Below are 14,288 nucleotides of genomic sequence, written 5' to 3'. Positions count from 1 at the left end.
GGAATCAATGCCACTTCTTTGGGGCTCATCTGGCATCCTCACACAAAATACCAAAACACTTCAGAGACCAATTACACATCCCAAAGCTGCAGAGTCTTTATCATGGTGCCAGGAAAAGGCTGGGCTATTTGTGAAATCTGTAGGCAGTTATGGTGCTTGGGGAGGGGGGCTCAGAATTTTGTACACAATAGAAGAGGGCCGCAAATGCAGCTGGCTTGCAGGATGAGCAACACATTTTCACAATGACCACTCGTTTTTCAAGGATGGCTGCTGAGTTTGTCTGTTTCCAACTTGCTAGCCTTTGAGAAGGGGGTGAGGGAGTCATGGGTGTTAGGCTCCATAGATAATGCTGAAGAGGGAGGCAGGCGGGTGGTGAGGAGCTGACCAGAGAAAAAGATGGGGTAAGAGCTTAAGATGAGAATGGGGAGGAGGCCGGCGGTGGGGAGAAGACCACCTTCCAACCAGACTTGTGTATCCCAAGTAATAGGCTATTGACTGCTGCCAAAAGATGATGATATATACTGGGTAAGAAAGGGAAGGAAAGGGAGCGAAGGGTCTCTCTGTAGCAGATTGCAAAAAGAGCCACAGATCGTCCCTACACTGCATCCATATCCTTGCAGCGGGACATTGCAGATCTTCCCATTCAGAGGTAGAGGCTCTGTCTCCATGCCTTGAATCTAGTGGAGCATAGGAGTTGCTTTGGCCAACAGATATAGGTCTTGACCTCTCATTGCACTTGGAAACCTGAGACTGCCAGGAGAATGAGCCTGAGCTAGGCTGTTGGGGATATCCCCTCACAGTCTGCCAACCGGCAGACACATGAATGAGGGCATCTAACACTGATTATCCCCTTGTTCGCCCAGAGCTGACCACAGTCATCTACAAGAGCCCAGCTACCAAACTGTCCATAGGATAGAGAGAAACCACTAAGTTTTGGAGTAGTTTGTTACTCAGCGAAAGCTTATACTCAGAACAGCTCAGCCCCTGAAGATTACCTGGGCTGATTTCTTCAAAGCCACTTCCGTCTGGTGCAGAGTTGAGAACCACCATCTTTCCCCTGATTTAAGAAGAGTTGGAGGCCCATTCCTAGATCTCCAGTCTTTCACCAGCACTTATCATTCAAAGTGCGAGTCACTCCAGTCAACCCATCGTCTGCATAATCTATGGATACAGAATATAATGCACCTTCTACCAATCACCAAGTTCTTATAAGTGGACTCAAGGAGGTTTTGTCTCACACGGGAAGAGATCAAAGACACACCAGCTCTTCTCTGAGCCCACAGCATCTGCTTTGGGCCTGCCAAGATGCAAGACTTGTGCATTTGGGGTGTCACTGCTTAAGCTAAGTAGAGGAAGGAGAGAGCTCCTAACTGGCCCTTGGCATCACAGGTCATATTAAGAATGCCACTGCAGAGTCCAGTCCTAATGTTACAAGAGAGCCAGTGCCAGAGTTTAAAAACACACCAAAGGATGGTTTCACAACTGTTCCATCGAAACCAAAGCTATTTTTCCCCAAGCCTCAAGGCACTGGGAGAAGCCAGAGAGCGAATCCAAGAAAGTCCAAGAAACATTCTCACAATGTTAGTTCTCTATTAACGATCCCTTCTGTGTATCCATAGACCACAGATCCTGGATATTCCAAACCATAATGGTAAAGACTGCAAATGTGCTCTGCAACTTTCATGAAAACCAGAATAATACTTATCAGAATCTTGGCTCACGCTTGTAATCCCAGCAATCTGGGAGGCCAAGGCAGGTGGATCACCTGAGGTCAGGAGTGTGAGACCAGCCTGACCAACATGGTGAAACCCTGTCTCTACCAAAAATACAAAAACTAGCCAGGTATGGTGCGCATCCCTGTAATCTCAGCTACTCAGAAGGCTGAGGCAGGACAATCACCTGAACCTGGGAGGCGGAGGTTGCAGTGAGCCGAGTTCGTGCCATCGCACATCAGCCTGGGCAACAAGAGTGAAACTTCATCTCAAAAAGAAAAAAAATCTTAATCAGGGGTCTGCAGACTATGGCCCATTGGCCAAATACAGCCCACTCCCTGGGTTTATAAATAAAGTTGTATTGGGCCACAGCCCTGCAATTTCATTTGCAGATTGTCCATGGCCGCTTTCAGACTCCAGTGGCCAAGTGCAGTAGCTGCTACAGAAACTGTATGACCCACAAAGCTGAAAATATTTACTATTGGGCCCTTTACAGAAAAAGTTGGCTGACTCCTGATTTAGTGAAATCTACTCATTTCACACATGAAGACAGTGACTCTTTGAGAAGTTGTTATGCAAATACTTGGACTAGAGGGGGAACTAGACCCGATGTTTCTGATTCCTCATTTAGTACTTTTTGGTTTTGCTAAAGAGTTTTAGCATTAAAAGTATTTCTGAGGTTAGGCGTGGTGGCTTACGGGCCTGTAATCCCATCACTTTGGGAGGCCAAGGCAGGAGGATTGCTTGAGGCTAGGAGTTTGAGACCAGCCTGGGCAACATAGCGAGACCCCGTCTCTACCAAAAAATTAAAAAGTTAGCCAGGTGTGATGGCACACACCTGTAGTGCCAGCTACTTGGGAGGCTGAAGGGAAAGAATCTCTTGAGCCCAGGAGTTCAAGGCTGCAGTGAGCTATGATCACGCCACTGCAGGCAAGCCTGGGCAACAGAGTGAGACCCTGTCTCTAAAAAAACAAATAAATTAACAGTATTTTCTGGAATCTGAAATCTTAAACCATGTAAGTGAACTGTGCATGCTGGAACTGGAGATGGTCTATTAACCAGAGTGGTCAAGTATGCAGAAAACCATTTCTCAACCAGGCCAGAAGCAGAGTTTGGCAATCCCTGGGTGGGAGCCCAGGTGGAACTGACCTGGTGATGATGGCCAGGTGAGGTGGGCTCATGCAGGCACCCATGAAAAGCACCACGTTCTCGTGCCGCGTCTGCCTGTAGGCCATCACCTCCCGCTTGAAGGCCTTGAGCTGGTCCTCGTTGTCCCTCTCAATGTCAATCAGCCGGATGGCCACTTCACCATGCCAGCGGCCATGGTACACTTGCCCAAAGCGGCCTTTTCCAATGAGCTCGCCGATCTCCAGCTGCTCAAAGGGGATGTCCCACTCCTGAAGGAAGATGCTGGTCTGGCTGGCCTTGCGTGGGAAGCTCCTGGCTGAGAGGAGGGACAGGTTCATCTCCTCAAAGTCATCTTCTGACTCCTCGGCCTCATCGTGGGCCTCTTCATTCTGTGGCCGAAGTGGGAGAGAGGTCAGAATTGTGCTTGCCACTGCCTCAGCCTCCCTCGTGGTCCTGTGGGGTCCCATGTGCATGCGTAGATCTTGACACATCTCTACATGGATTTGGAGCTGGTGCAGACATACGTCCCTCTGTTTCCCCAGGTAGCTCTGGTCTAGAATCATACTACAGTGAAGGTGCTAAAAGGGAGATCATGATCGTCTAACTCTCTTGTGCTAAGTGGGGAAATACTGAGGCACAGAGAGAAGTGTTAGGGGAGAATCACCCATTCTAGTTTGCTGGGATCTTCCTGGTTTTAGCATCGAAAGTCCCTTACGTTGCCCTGGGAAGGATTCACTCCAGGTCATATAGACAGACAGAGGAGGAACTAAGATCCAGGTCTCTGGACTTGAATCTCATGCCCTTCCTATTCTTCCAAGGTCTTTTGGTTAGGTTGTTTATGTGCATGTGATAAAGTTGACAGGCTAGACTGGCTAAATCATTGGGTACGTCGTGCATCTGCATGTTACACGTGACAACTGTCAGCATGGAGTATCTTTTGCTTCCCCAGGGAATTTGGAATTGATGATTCAAAAATTGGGAGAGGTCAGAGCTACAGGCTAGATGTCTGAGGCTCCTACAGCAGCTGGGAGCGGGTAGGAGACTTGAGAGTGAGAGGTTAACAGAATGGGCTTAACAATCAGACCAAGTGAGCTGAAATCTGGCTTCTGTGTGACCTTGAGCAAGTTGCTTGACTTTTCTGAGGCTGCCTTTCCTGATTGTAAAGTGGGGGTAATAAAATCTGCCCCAGGGGCAGTGTGAGGTTTTAAATGAGATAAAGACCTGTTAAGTTCTTTGTACAGACCTGACCACCTGTACTAAACACCCACTGGGAGGCCCGAGAAAATGCAGATTCCTGGGCCGCACCCAGCTCTATTGGATGAAAATATCAGCAGGCTGGGACCAGGAATCTGCGTTTTAACCATGCCCACCCACATGACTCAGGCATACTTAGGTGTGGCTACCACTAGAGTTCAGTGCTCAAGGTGCAGGGACCCTACCATATCAGCATATCTGGGGGTGCTTGGGGGTGAATTGCCTCTTGGATTCTCCTGCAGAATTGTGGGAGCAGCAGGTGCCTGGGCCAGTGGGGATTCCCAGAGACCCTGGGACCTGATGAAACAGCTTGAGAAGGTGGCCTCTTGACTGGGTACAGGTCTTCCTGACCCAAAATATGGCGGGCATCATAGAAAAGCCAGTTGTGCAAGCTGCCCTCGATGGCACACTCAGGAGAAATAATATAGGAGACATTGGTTTCTCCCAGGATCATTTTCCAATAACCAAATAGTCCAGAAAAGAACACGATTTTCCTTGGAAGCCCTGACTCTATTCCTTTCAGTGCAAGATACAGTGCAGTGACAGAGCTGAGTGATCAGAACGCCATGGTTTCCAGACAGGGCATTTTATGTAGTCCTGCAGCTGCAACCGCTTAGGCAGGTGGGAAGAAGCCCCAGAGCATTCTCAACACTTCCAAGCCCAGCATCCCTGAGGCCCCCATCTCCTCTCACTATTGTTTTGAAGGCAGAGGTGCACATCCCCCTTGGTATTCACCTGGCCCTGAGCTGATCTTTCAACTAAGAATGCAAATCTCTTGCCAATTTCCTCACAACTGGCTTTTCTATGATGCCTGCCATATAACGGCCCATTAGGCTCAATACCGGGAGGGGCCACCACTTGCTAATTGTCCTGGAGTTAGAACATCCGTCAGTCAGAGCCACCGCAGCCCCTACCTGACCCCAAGCCCTCTGCGTCATCGAAAACATCAATCGGCTTTGCCAAGTTCTGGGCAGCCCCTGGAAAATGTTGCTTCACTGCTTTCTGATTCTCACCTCTGACGTTGGCTCCACTTCAATTTGAAGTAATGGATTTCCTTCCAAGCTGTAAAGAAAGAAAAATAAATGTGATCCCTAGGTGAAAAGGTAGCTCTGTATATTGAGTTTAGCTATGTATGAAGAATCCCCAGATGGGAAGTCGTCACCACCAAGCCTTTCTCTCACATTTCACTTCAACACTTGTGTCTGAAATAATCCATAACCTCGCCACAGAAACATACACACACACAAAAAAAAAAACAGTACACAAGGACATTGTTTTAAGTTGATTTTCTGGGCTGCTCAGGGCTCATTTTTCTTTACTGCTTTGATTTCAGCTAATGTAGCAGCTTTCTTATAAATCGGCCTAAATGCCTTAAGTAGACAAGTCCTCAGAGCTCTATGTGTTTGCCAGGAAAGTACTAATCAGATCTCCGAAGTTCACTCAAATTTGGAATTTCTTGGAAGGATCTTAGTGTTCTTGTTTGTCTGGTCATTCATGTGACTATTTAATAGATGTGAATTCAGGAACAGTGTTAGGCCCTCGGAGGGATATAGAATTGAAACTGGCATGGCTTCTGACCTTAAGAAATATTATATTCCTACTGAAGGAAGGAAAGCCACTATTCAGATACTATGCAGACAGGCTAAAAGTAACAAGGCCAAAAGTTACGTATGAGTTGGATAAATGCAGTGTGGTGGGAATTCCAAGACGAGAGAATTATTGGATGTATTTGAAAGTTTCTAGTGTTTGAGGTAGATCTTGTCAATCATATGGAATTAGGATATGTGGAATGAAAATTAAAAGACTGTATTGAACTGGAAGACTGTGCGTGTGTGTGTGTGAGTGTTGCGTTCACAAGCTCATGAGCTGCAGTTCTGTTCTTAGTAAGCAAACACATTGGGTACAGATGCTGGCGGGGGTCACAATGTGTTTGTGTGAGTACCACATAGGTATTATGGGATGTGATTTGTGCAGGGTTGTCTTGTGTGTGTGTGAGTTGGGGGTACACACAGGATGTTGCGGGGGATGCTGTATGCTGATGGTATAATTGGGTGTGCATTTGAGGTGCGAGAGAAATGTCAAATGCATATGACATTTGACATGTGATGGGTGTGGGGCACAGTGTGCATTAGAGGTATGTTGCGGGGGTTAGACTTAAGGATGTGTACGTGTTTTTGAAGTGCAGCTGGGAGACAGAACTGGGCTGCTGAAGGCATGGAATAGCTGAAACAGGTGAGAAAAAAGAAGCACAATGAATACCCCATCCCTTTCCTATTTCCCCAGTGAAAACCTAGTAGATTCCCTCTCTCCCCTCCTCTGACCCTCAGATGGTAGGAAGTGGGTGACTCTGCAGACGGAGTCAGTCCACGTGGCTGGAGGGGGTCCTGGTGAGAGAGAGTCTGAAAGATCACAAGAACTAAAAGAAGGAGAAAGAAAGGTCAATCCCAAAGTGGCATTTGCCATGGTATTAACCAATTATTTATAGCACAGCCTGGGAAGGTGGAATGAAACTGCACAGTGACAGCTGACATGCTGGGAACTTGATGCCCTGGGGGAGACTTGGGTGGGACAATGCAACTGGAGTCCCTCCTCATGCCCAAAACCAAAACAGGCCACCATGCCTTCTTGCATCAAGGCATGTTTCCAGCATCCAGGGCTATTCAATTATTTCCTTCTGCAAAGAGTTGCCATCACTCCATGCACATTTAAGCAGATTGCAAGCAGCTATTCACTCTGTTCTTCGCTGGTACCTCTGGACTGTCAGTTAATAACCTGGAGTTCATCTTGCACAAATTGTAGAATTGGTTTATGTGAAGCAGAGAAATGATCCAGAGCTAGATGTCAGCACAATATCCCCCGGCAAGTTGCTGTTCCTTTGATTTCAGAGATGTATCATTTAAGTCTTTAACAAAGTCCATATGACCAGTCAGAAAAGATGAAGCAGTTAGGGGACCCAGAAGAAAAACCAAGTAGGCACAAAGGTGAGTTGGGGAACTGGTCAAATCCTAGCAAGCCCCAGACTTCCATCACAACCAAAGAAGTTAATGAGGTGATTCAGTGACTTCACTTTTTTTTTTTCTTTAGACAGAGTTTCCCTTTGTCACCCAGGCTAGAGTATAGTGGCATGATCCCAGCTCACTGCAACCTCCACCTCATAGGTTCAAGCAATTCTCCTGCCTCAGCCTCCAGAGTAGCTGGGATTACAGGTGTGTACCACCATGCCTGGCTAATGTTTGTATTTTTAGTAGAGATGAGGTTTTACCATGTTGGCTAGGCTGGTCTCAAACTCCTGACCTCTGTGACTGTGATTCTCCCATCTCAGCCTCCCAAAGCGCTGGGATTACAGGTGTGAGCCACTGCACCACCTGGCCAAGGTGACTTCACTTCTGCTGCACAAGTAACAAACCACCTGGAAAGAGTGCCTGTATCCTAACGATGCTATGCACAAAGATGTTCATTGTAGCATTATTTACAACAGTGAAATATTGGGAGCAATGTAAAAAATCCAGCAATAGGAAATGATTAAGAAAATTATTCTATATCAATATGTCATTTTATAGCCATTAAAAACAATGTCAAACAGGTGCAGTGGCTCATGCCTGTAATCCCAGCACTTTGGGAGGCTAAGGAGGAAGGATCACTTGAGTCTAGGAGTTCAAGACCAGCCTAGGCAAAATGACAAAACCCTGTCTCTACAAAAAAAAAAAAAAAAAAATACAAAAATTAGTTGGGTGTGGTGGCACACACCTGTAATCCTAACTACTTAGGAGGCTGAGCTGAAAGGATCACTTGAGCCCAGGAGGCAGAGGCTGCAGTGAGCCATGATCATGCCACTGCATTCCAGCCTGGGTGACAGAATGAGACTCTGTCTCAAAAAACAAACAGACAAGAAACAAAAACCAACAATGTCTATGGAGAAGCTAAAATAATAAGTTTAAAGTGTGATGTTCAGCATAAAGATAACAAAACAGGATGGTAACTGTTTACATGTATTGTGGGTCATAACTATGTAAAATATAAATGGAAAAACACACATAAAAGTTCTAACAGTGGTGAGATCATGAGTGATTATTTTGCCTTCGCCTTTTTAAAGAATAGTCCAAAATTTTCAAAATTAGCTTATATTATGTTTATAATAATATGAACCGGAGGTTAGCAAATTTCTTTCTGCAAAGGACCATAGAGTAAATATTTTTGGCTTTGCAAGCCCTACAGTTTCTATTATAACTACTTGACTCCGCTGCTGTACTGAGAAAGCAACCATGCACAACACATTGTAAACAAACAGGTATGACTGTGCTCCAGTAAAACTTTATACAAAAACAAGCAGAAGGCTGGATCCATCCCATAGGCTATAGTTTGCTGATTCCTGGTATAAACCTAAATAAAACTTTGGAAAGTTATTCCATGTTCAGTGACATGGAATAATTACCCCTTCATTAAGCTCTAGCTATCGCCTGGGGAAAGTGGTCTTTCTAAACATAGAGGGGTTATGGGTCCTTAGGAAATGGCCCAGCCCCTGGAAATTGCATTTGACAGGCAGAGTCAGAGACACAAGGCATAGCTGGCTTGTGAAGAACAGCATTGCCTCTCTCTCCATCTCTCTGCCTGGGCTGTCAGGCTCTTTCTTTTTGCTGAAGTTATTCCCTATGTCGCTCTGCCCGCCTTGAACTTCTCCCTCTGCCCCCAGCTACATCAAATCCGGGAATAGGAGGAAAGAAGACAGGGAAACTGAGTGGATTGTAGAGCCGGGCTGGGAAGCTCAGGGAAGGGGAAAGAGTTCTCTGTCCCACTTACATTGGATTCGAGGTCACCGGATGCAGGATGACCTGGGGCGCCCGGGTCGGTGTCTCTGGCACCGGCACCACATCTGAAAACCAGAGATTAGACATTCAGAAAACAAAAGTGAAGTCCACAACCCCTGCAAAGGCCTAATTCCTGGGAGATGTGGCAGCTAATATTTCACCAGATCTTGGATCTCTGTCCTTGGCCAATCTCCTTTCTCCTTTCCTGGACCACCGGGACTTTACCTGCTCAGCTGGACCAGGTTTCTGGATGATGTCCTCAACAAAATTCCCCATTGTTGAGGAGGGGGCTGCTAGAACCCCCAGGCATCTAGCCTGAAGCATTCATTAGTCATCTCTGAACTTCCTTTCTCCTGAGTTCCCTTTGGGATGATAAGGCCCCCTGGTTTCAAATCTTCTCCGTACTCAGCTCAGGACCCTCTGACCATCTCTTCCCTGCTATGTGGCTCTAGACCCCTCCTCACCCTTGCCCGTTTTTCCACGGCACTACACCCTCTCAGGCCTTTCCATTGTGCCTTGGGACCTCCTTGGGTCCCACAATGCCCTTAGGTCTTCCCACTCTTTCTTTTCCACTTCCATGTTCAGCCATTATCCTGGAGTGTGGTGACTCTACTACGACCCTCTTTGATTTCAGGCACCCCCACAACATCTGCCTCCATTCATCCCAGCAACTCCTGTAACCCAGCAGGGCTTGTTCAGAAGGGGCTGCTTCCAGCTCACATGAAACTCACCTGGGAAGATGAACTGCTGCTTGTATTTGTAGTAGTGGGATGCTTGCAAAAGAAAGAAAACATCAAAGTGAGTGTCCCCAAGGAAACATCCCTTCAGGGACCAAAGTGAGCTCTTAAAGCTACCATGTGGTCATTCTCTGCCCATCTTCAAGAGTTTCCATACTTCTGCAGACATCCCTGCAGACAAGGGACTGCAAACATGTGTAAAGAAACCAGAACTCTAAACATCCATGCCAACCCTCCCAACTGACATCTCACACTCTCTAAAATCAGACTGCTCTGACTCAAACAGACATTCTGACTACAATATCACTTTTGTGAAATGCATAATTATACACACACACACACACACACAGAGAAAAAGTCTGTAAAGCCATAATCTAAAATATTAATTTTTTCCCCTTTTGGCAGAATGATTACAGTGGCTTAAAAAATCCTTTATGCTTTTTCTGTACTTTCCAAATTTTCTGTACCAAGCATGGTATTAGTTTTCTTCTTTGTGGCTGTAACAAATTACTACAAACTGAGTGGCTTAAAACAACACAAATGAATCCTCCTAGAGTTCTGGAGGACAAAAATCCGAAACAAGTCTTACAGGGCTAAAATCAAATTTATTTCCTCCTAGGGGCTCTAAGAAAATCTGTTCCTTTTCTTTTCCAGTTGTTTGAGGCTGCCTGCATTTGTTGGCTCATGGCCCCACCACTCCAACCTCTGCTTCTGCTGTGCCATCTCCAACTTCTGCCTTGACCTTCTTGCTTCCCTCTAATAAGGACCTTTGTGATTACATTAGGGACTTCCCAGATAATCTAAGATAATCACTCCAGCTCAAGTCCATAACTTAATCATATATGCAAAGTTCCTACTGTCCTATAAAGCAGCATCTTCCCAGATTCTGAGATCAAGACATGGACATATTTTGGGAATGAGCATTATTCTACCTACCACAAGCATGAATTAACTTCTGAATTTAGGAAAAATTATATAAAAGAAATTTTCTGGACTTCACTGCTGGTTCCCTGACAATTCCTTTTACTTCTAATCTACTCACCAGAGGCCAGGGGTCTCAGACACTTAAAGGTTTCTAACATTAGCACTTACCCCATTGGGGAACAGTGCCTGGAATAAGGGGCTAAGGGGTGTTGGGGGAAGAGAACAGAAGGCTTTGTGTCCTCGAGTAAATGAAGAGGGCAGGGATATAGTCAGATAAGTCTGTATTGGCGAATCCACTTCCAGAAACAATTTGATGACATTCAGGGACAAGCCACCACTGGAGTTGGTTTATCAAATATTAGCACAATAGCTCAGAACCTAGAGTCTAGAAGCTGATCCTATAAGGTCAAATCTTTGCTCTGCCTTTGGTTATTTGTGGAGACTCTGAGTCTCACTGTCCACATGTGTAAAATGAGGATAATAACAGTCCCTTCCTCAAAGGGTAAGGACCATCATTACGAGATAGAAGTGTATTGAAGGTAGTATTATGTGGGAAGTAAAAAAGTTCCTCTTTAAAGTTTCCTTTCTTGTTAAAGAATAAATCATAAGTGTGCTAATAACTCTTTGTTAAGCCCTATCCTATGTAGCTGTTAGACATGCCATGCTTACTGGCATGTAGTACATTCTATGTCCTTGTACTTTAACCAAGATATCTGTGCTGGACGTGCTCACAGGCATGACCCAGCTCTCTATTGCTTTTAGGGTTTAGAAAAGTTTTAAGTTATTAGCCAATTGGGTTTTAGTTTAGATTGTGAGGTCTGGTTCCAGCCAATGGAGATCAGACACAGCAGTAAGAACAACCCCAAATGCGTAAGGAATGAATATGTCTGTTTTCCTTTGTTCATGGTACTCTCATAGGAAAATGGCTAATGAGAGTACCCTTCCTGCAGGCTGGGATAAAAAAATTGCGTTGCTGAAAAATCCTTTGTCTCAGTGCTAATTTTCTTTGTGGCACCGAGCATCTATTACCTAGAGTCTAGAAGCTGATCCTATAGGGTCAAATCTTTGCTCTGCCTTTGGTTATTTGCAGAGACTCTAAGTCTCACTGTCCACATGTGTATAATGAGAATAATAACAGTCCCTTCCTCAAAGGGCAAGGACCATCATTAAGAGATAAAGGTGTATTGAAGGTAGTATTAGCTGTGAGATAAATAAATTTCTAAGCTCTCTTAACTCATAGACAAGAATGACTTATAATTAAGAGACAATCAGATAGTTCCAAGTGCTAAGTAAATCTTTTGCTTTGGGGAAGCAGACGGAACACCCTCTCTGAGGTTAAAATTTATTGATAGATTTCTTTAGGATAGGGAGTAAGTCCTACTATCCCAGGATCCCAAACTCCTGGTTCTATGCCTTGCACCAGTCAGTGTGCAACACACATTTGTTGAATTAATCAACTCTTCTTATTATAGGTGAAACAGCAGAAACGTTGGGCTTAGTCCAATTCCAGCTTATATTAAATACTTGGAGTCCAGATGGATACATTTTTGATTCTGGAAAATGGGATATCCAGGGCAAGAAGCAACATATTCAAGGTCACAGAGTAAAGCTTTAAAAGGAAAGCACCCTTCATGACTTCAGGGACCGTTTTACTGTCAGATAACACAAGTGTTTATTGCATGATACTATTTTATTAGTCAATAATGGGCTAAAATTAAAACAGGAAAAACGACACAAGGTTCTCAAGAGGTTTGGCTGATCTTTTCCCTCCCTAGCTCTGACGGTGATAGGGGATTCAGTGTCTGCAGAAAAGGTTAGCTGACAGTTATGTTCTTTTTGGAAGGGAGGGGTTGGGCAACGTAGAGCAAGGGCTGCTTCAGAGAGTCTGAGAAGGGACAGGCGTCAGGCAACGGGACACCAGCAAATGCCTCCACACCCGGAGCCAACGCCCTCCTTGACTCCTCCCTATACGCCATGGAACAGCTTGTTCCTGGTGACCAAAAGGGAAACGCATGGCCAGAAGAGGAGGAAAGACATTGCTGGGAGACCTGTTCTTCCCGCTGATGACAGACACCAGCAAGAAGTGGCTCTAAAGAACAGCTGGTGACCCTGAGTGGGCGGCTCAGGAGAGCCAAGTGGCTCCTGGCTTGCTGGCATCCAAGATGACTCAGGACCTGGGAGGCTGCAGATGAAGTCAAAGAGACAAGCAGGCCACTCTGAAGGAGCTTCCCCTCTGGAGGTAAGCCCCATGCCTACCCTGAGCCCTCCCAAGAGAGCAGGTAGGGGGTCTTCTAGAAGGAAGAAAAAAGTGTCAAGTCGTCCTCTGCCTAAACCTTTCAACTCAATCCTATGGAGTCTTACATACAATCTACATTTCTACCAGGCCCAGACCCTGCAGCTATGAGTCTCTCTGGAGGCCACTTTCTCTTGTTTATGGCACTTGGGCCCCTTCTTGTGACTGGGCCTTTGCCTTACCTCCCCGACCTGCAGAAGTCAGCCAGCCAGTGACCCTCCAACCTAAATCTCTTCTCTTGCATTTGCTCAAGGACTCTTGCAAAGGCTCTTAGCCTTCACAGCCTTCATCACAATTTATTATCCTATTTTCATGCATATGTTTATTTGGTTAACACCTTTCTTTCTCACTAAGCTATACTTTTCATGAGAACTGGGGCTGTTGCAGGGAGAATAATGCCTGCCCCCCCCACCATAACATGTTCAGGTCCTAATCCCTGGAAACTATAAATCCATTTCATTACATGGCACCAGGGACTTTTAGGATGAGATTACTTAAGGATCTCGAGATGGGGAGATTATCCTAGATCATCTGGGTAGGCTTGAGGTCATCACAAGGGTCCTTAGAAGAGGGAGGCAGGGTCAGAGAAGGAGATGTGATCATGGAATCACACAGGCCGGAATGAGGAGGGGTCGTAAGCAAAGTAATGTGGGCAACCCCTAGACGCCAGGAAAAGGCAAGGAGATGGATTCTCCCTGAGACCTTCCAGAACAAACCAGCCCTGTTGACATCTTGGTTTTTAGCCCAGTGAAGCTCGTTTTGTTTTGGACATCTGGCCTCTAGAACCATAAGATAATAAATCTGTGTGCTTTTAAGCCACTAAGTATGTGGGCATTTGTTACAGTAACAATAGGAAGTAAATACAGGGGACACATCTGGTTTGTTCGCTGCTCCAAATCTAGTGCCTAGTACAGTAGCTGGTACACAGTAGATGCCTAATAAATACTGTTAATGAAATGAATGGATGAATGCAGTCTGAAGGCCAAGAAGAAAAGTTAAAGAGAAAAAACTGCAGCCCTGGGAAATGCACGAAATTCAGGACATTCATTTGACAAACACTTAATGAGTGCTTTCAGTTGTAGGCAATGCGTTGGGTTTTGAGCATGGATTGGTGAATGAAGGCACACTGCCTGGTCTCATGGAGCTTGCATTCTGATGGAGGAAACACTTAACAAGTGAGTATGTAAACCAGATCATGGCACAGAGTGATGAGCATAAAAGAGGGACTCGGGACAGACCGGTGGAAAGGGGAAGGGAGGAAACACTCTCATGAGCCCAAGTGGCCCAAGTGAGGTCTCAGAAATCCTGCAAACACCACTAAAGGCAGATTTCACCTCCTTTCTTCATTTGAGCCATTAGAATATGCCATTTCCTGAAGTTGGGGTGTGTGTGTGTGTGTGTGTGTGTGTGTGTGTGTGTGTGTTTCAAGATGGCT

The 14,288-nt window shown here is 45.6% G+C and overlaps 1 protein-coding gene across 2 annotated transcripts in view; it reads right to left on the bottom strand.

The window, feature by feature from the left end:
- The window catches only part of KSR2 (kinase suppressor of ras 2), a 517,853-nt gene that overhangs the window by 61,640 nt on the left and 441,925 nt on the right, over window positions 1-14,288 (bottom strand). For both annotated transcript variants that reach the window (XM_064379757.1, XM_064379758.1), the window contains exons 11-14: window positions 9,631-9,672; window positions 8,892-8,964; window positions 5,108-5,156; window positions 2,862-3,229 (exon numbers count right to left, since the gene is read on the bottom strand). In XM_064379757.1, the coding sequence (XP_064235827.1) occupies window positions 2,862-3,229; window positions 5,108-5,156; window positions 8,892-8,964; window positions 9,631-9,672 (532 nt within the window). The remainder of the gene's footprint in view (window positions 1-2,861; window positions 3,230-5,107; window positions 5,157-8,891; window positions 8,965-9,630; window positions 9,673-14,288) is intronic.

The sequence above is a fragment of the Aotus nancymaae genome, unplaced genomic scaffold, assembly GCF_030222135.1.
Source record: "Aotus nancymaae isolate 86718 unplaced genomic scaffold, 86718_ANA_hifiasm-v0.15.2.pri h1tg000021l, whole genome shotgun sequence".
Lineage (NCBI taxonomy): Eukaryota > Metazoa > Chordata > Mammalia > Primates > Aotidae > Aotus > Aotus nancymaae.
Note: the sequence above shows the minus strand (reverse complement) of the source record. Positions and strands in the feature narration are given on the sequence as shown.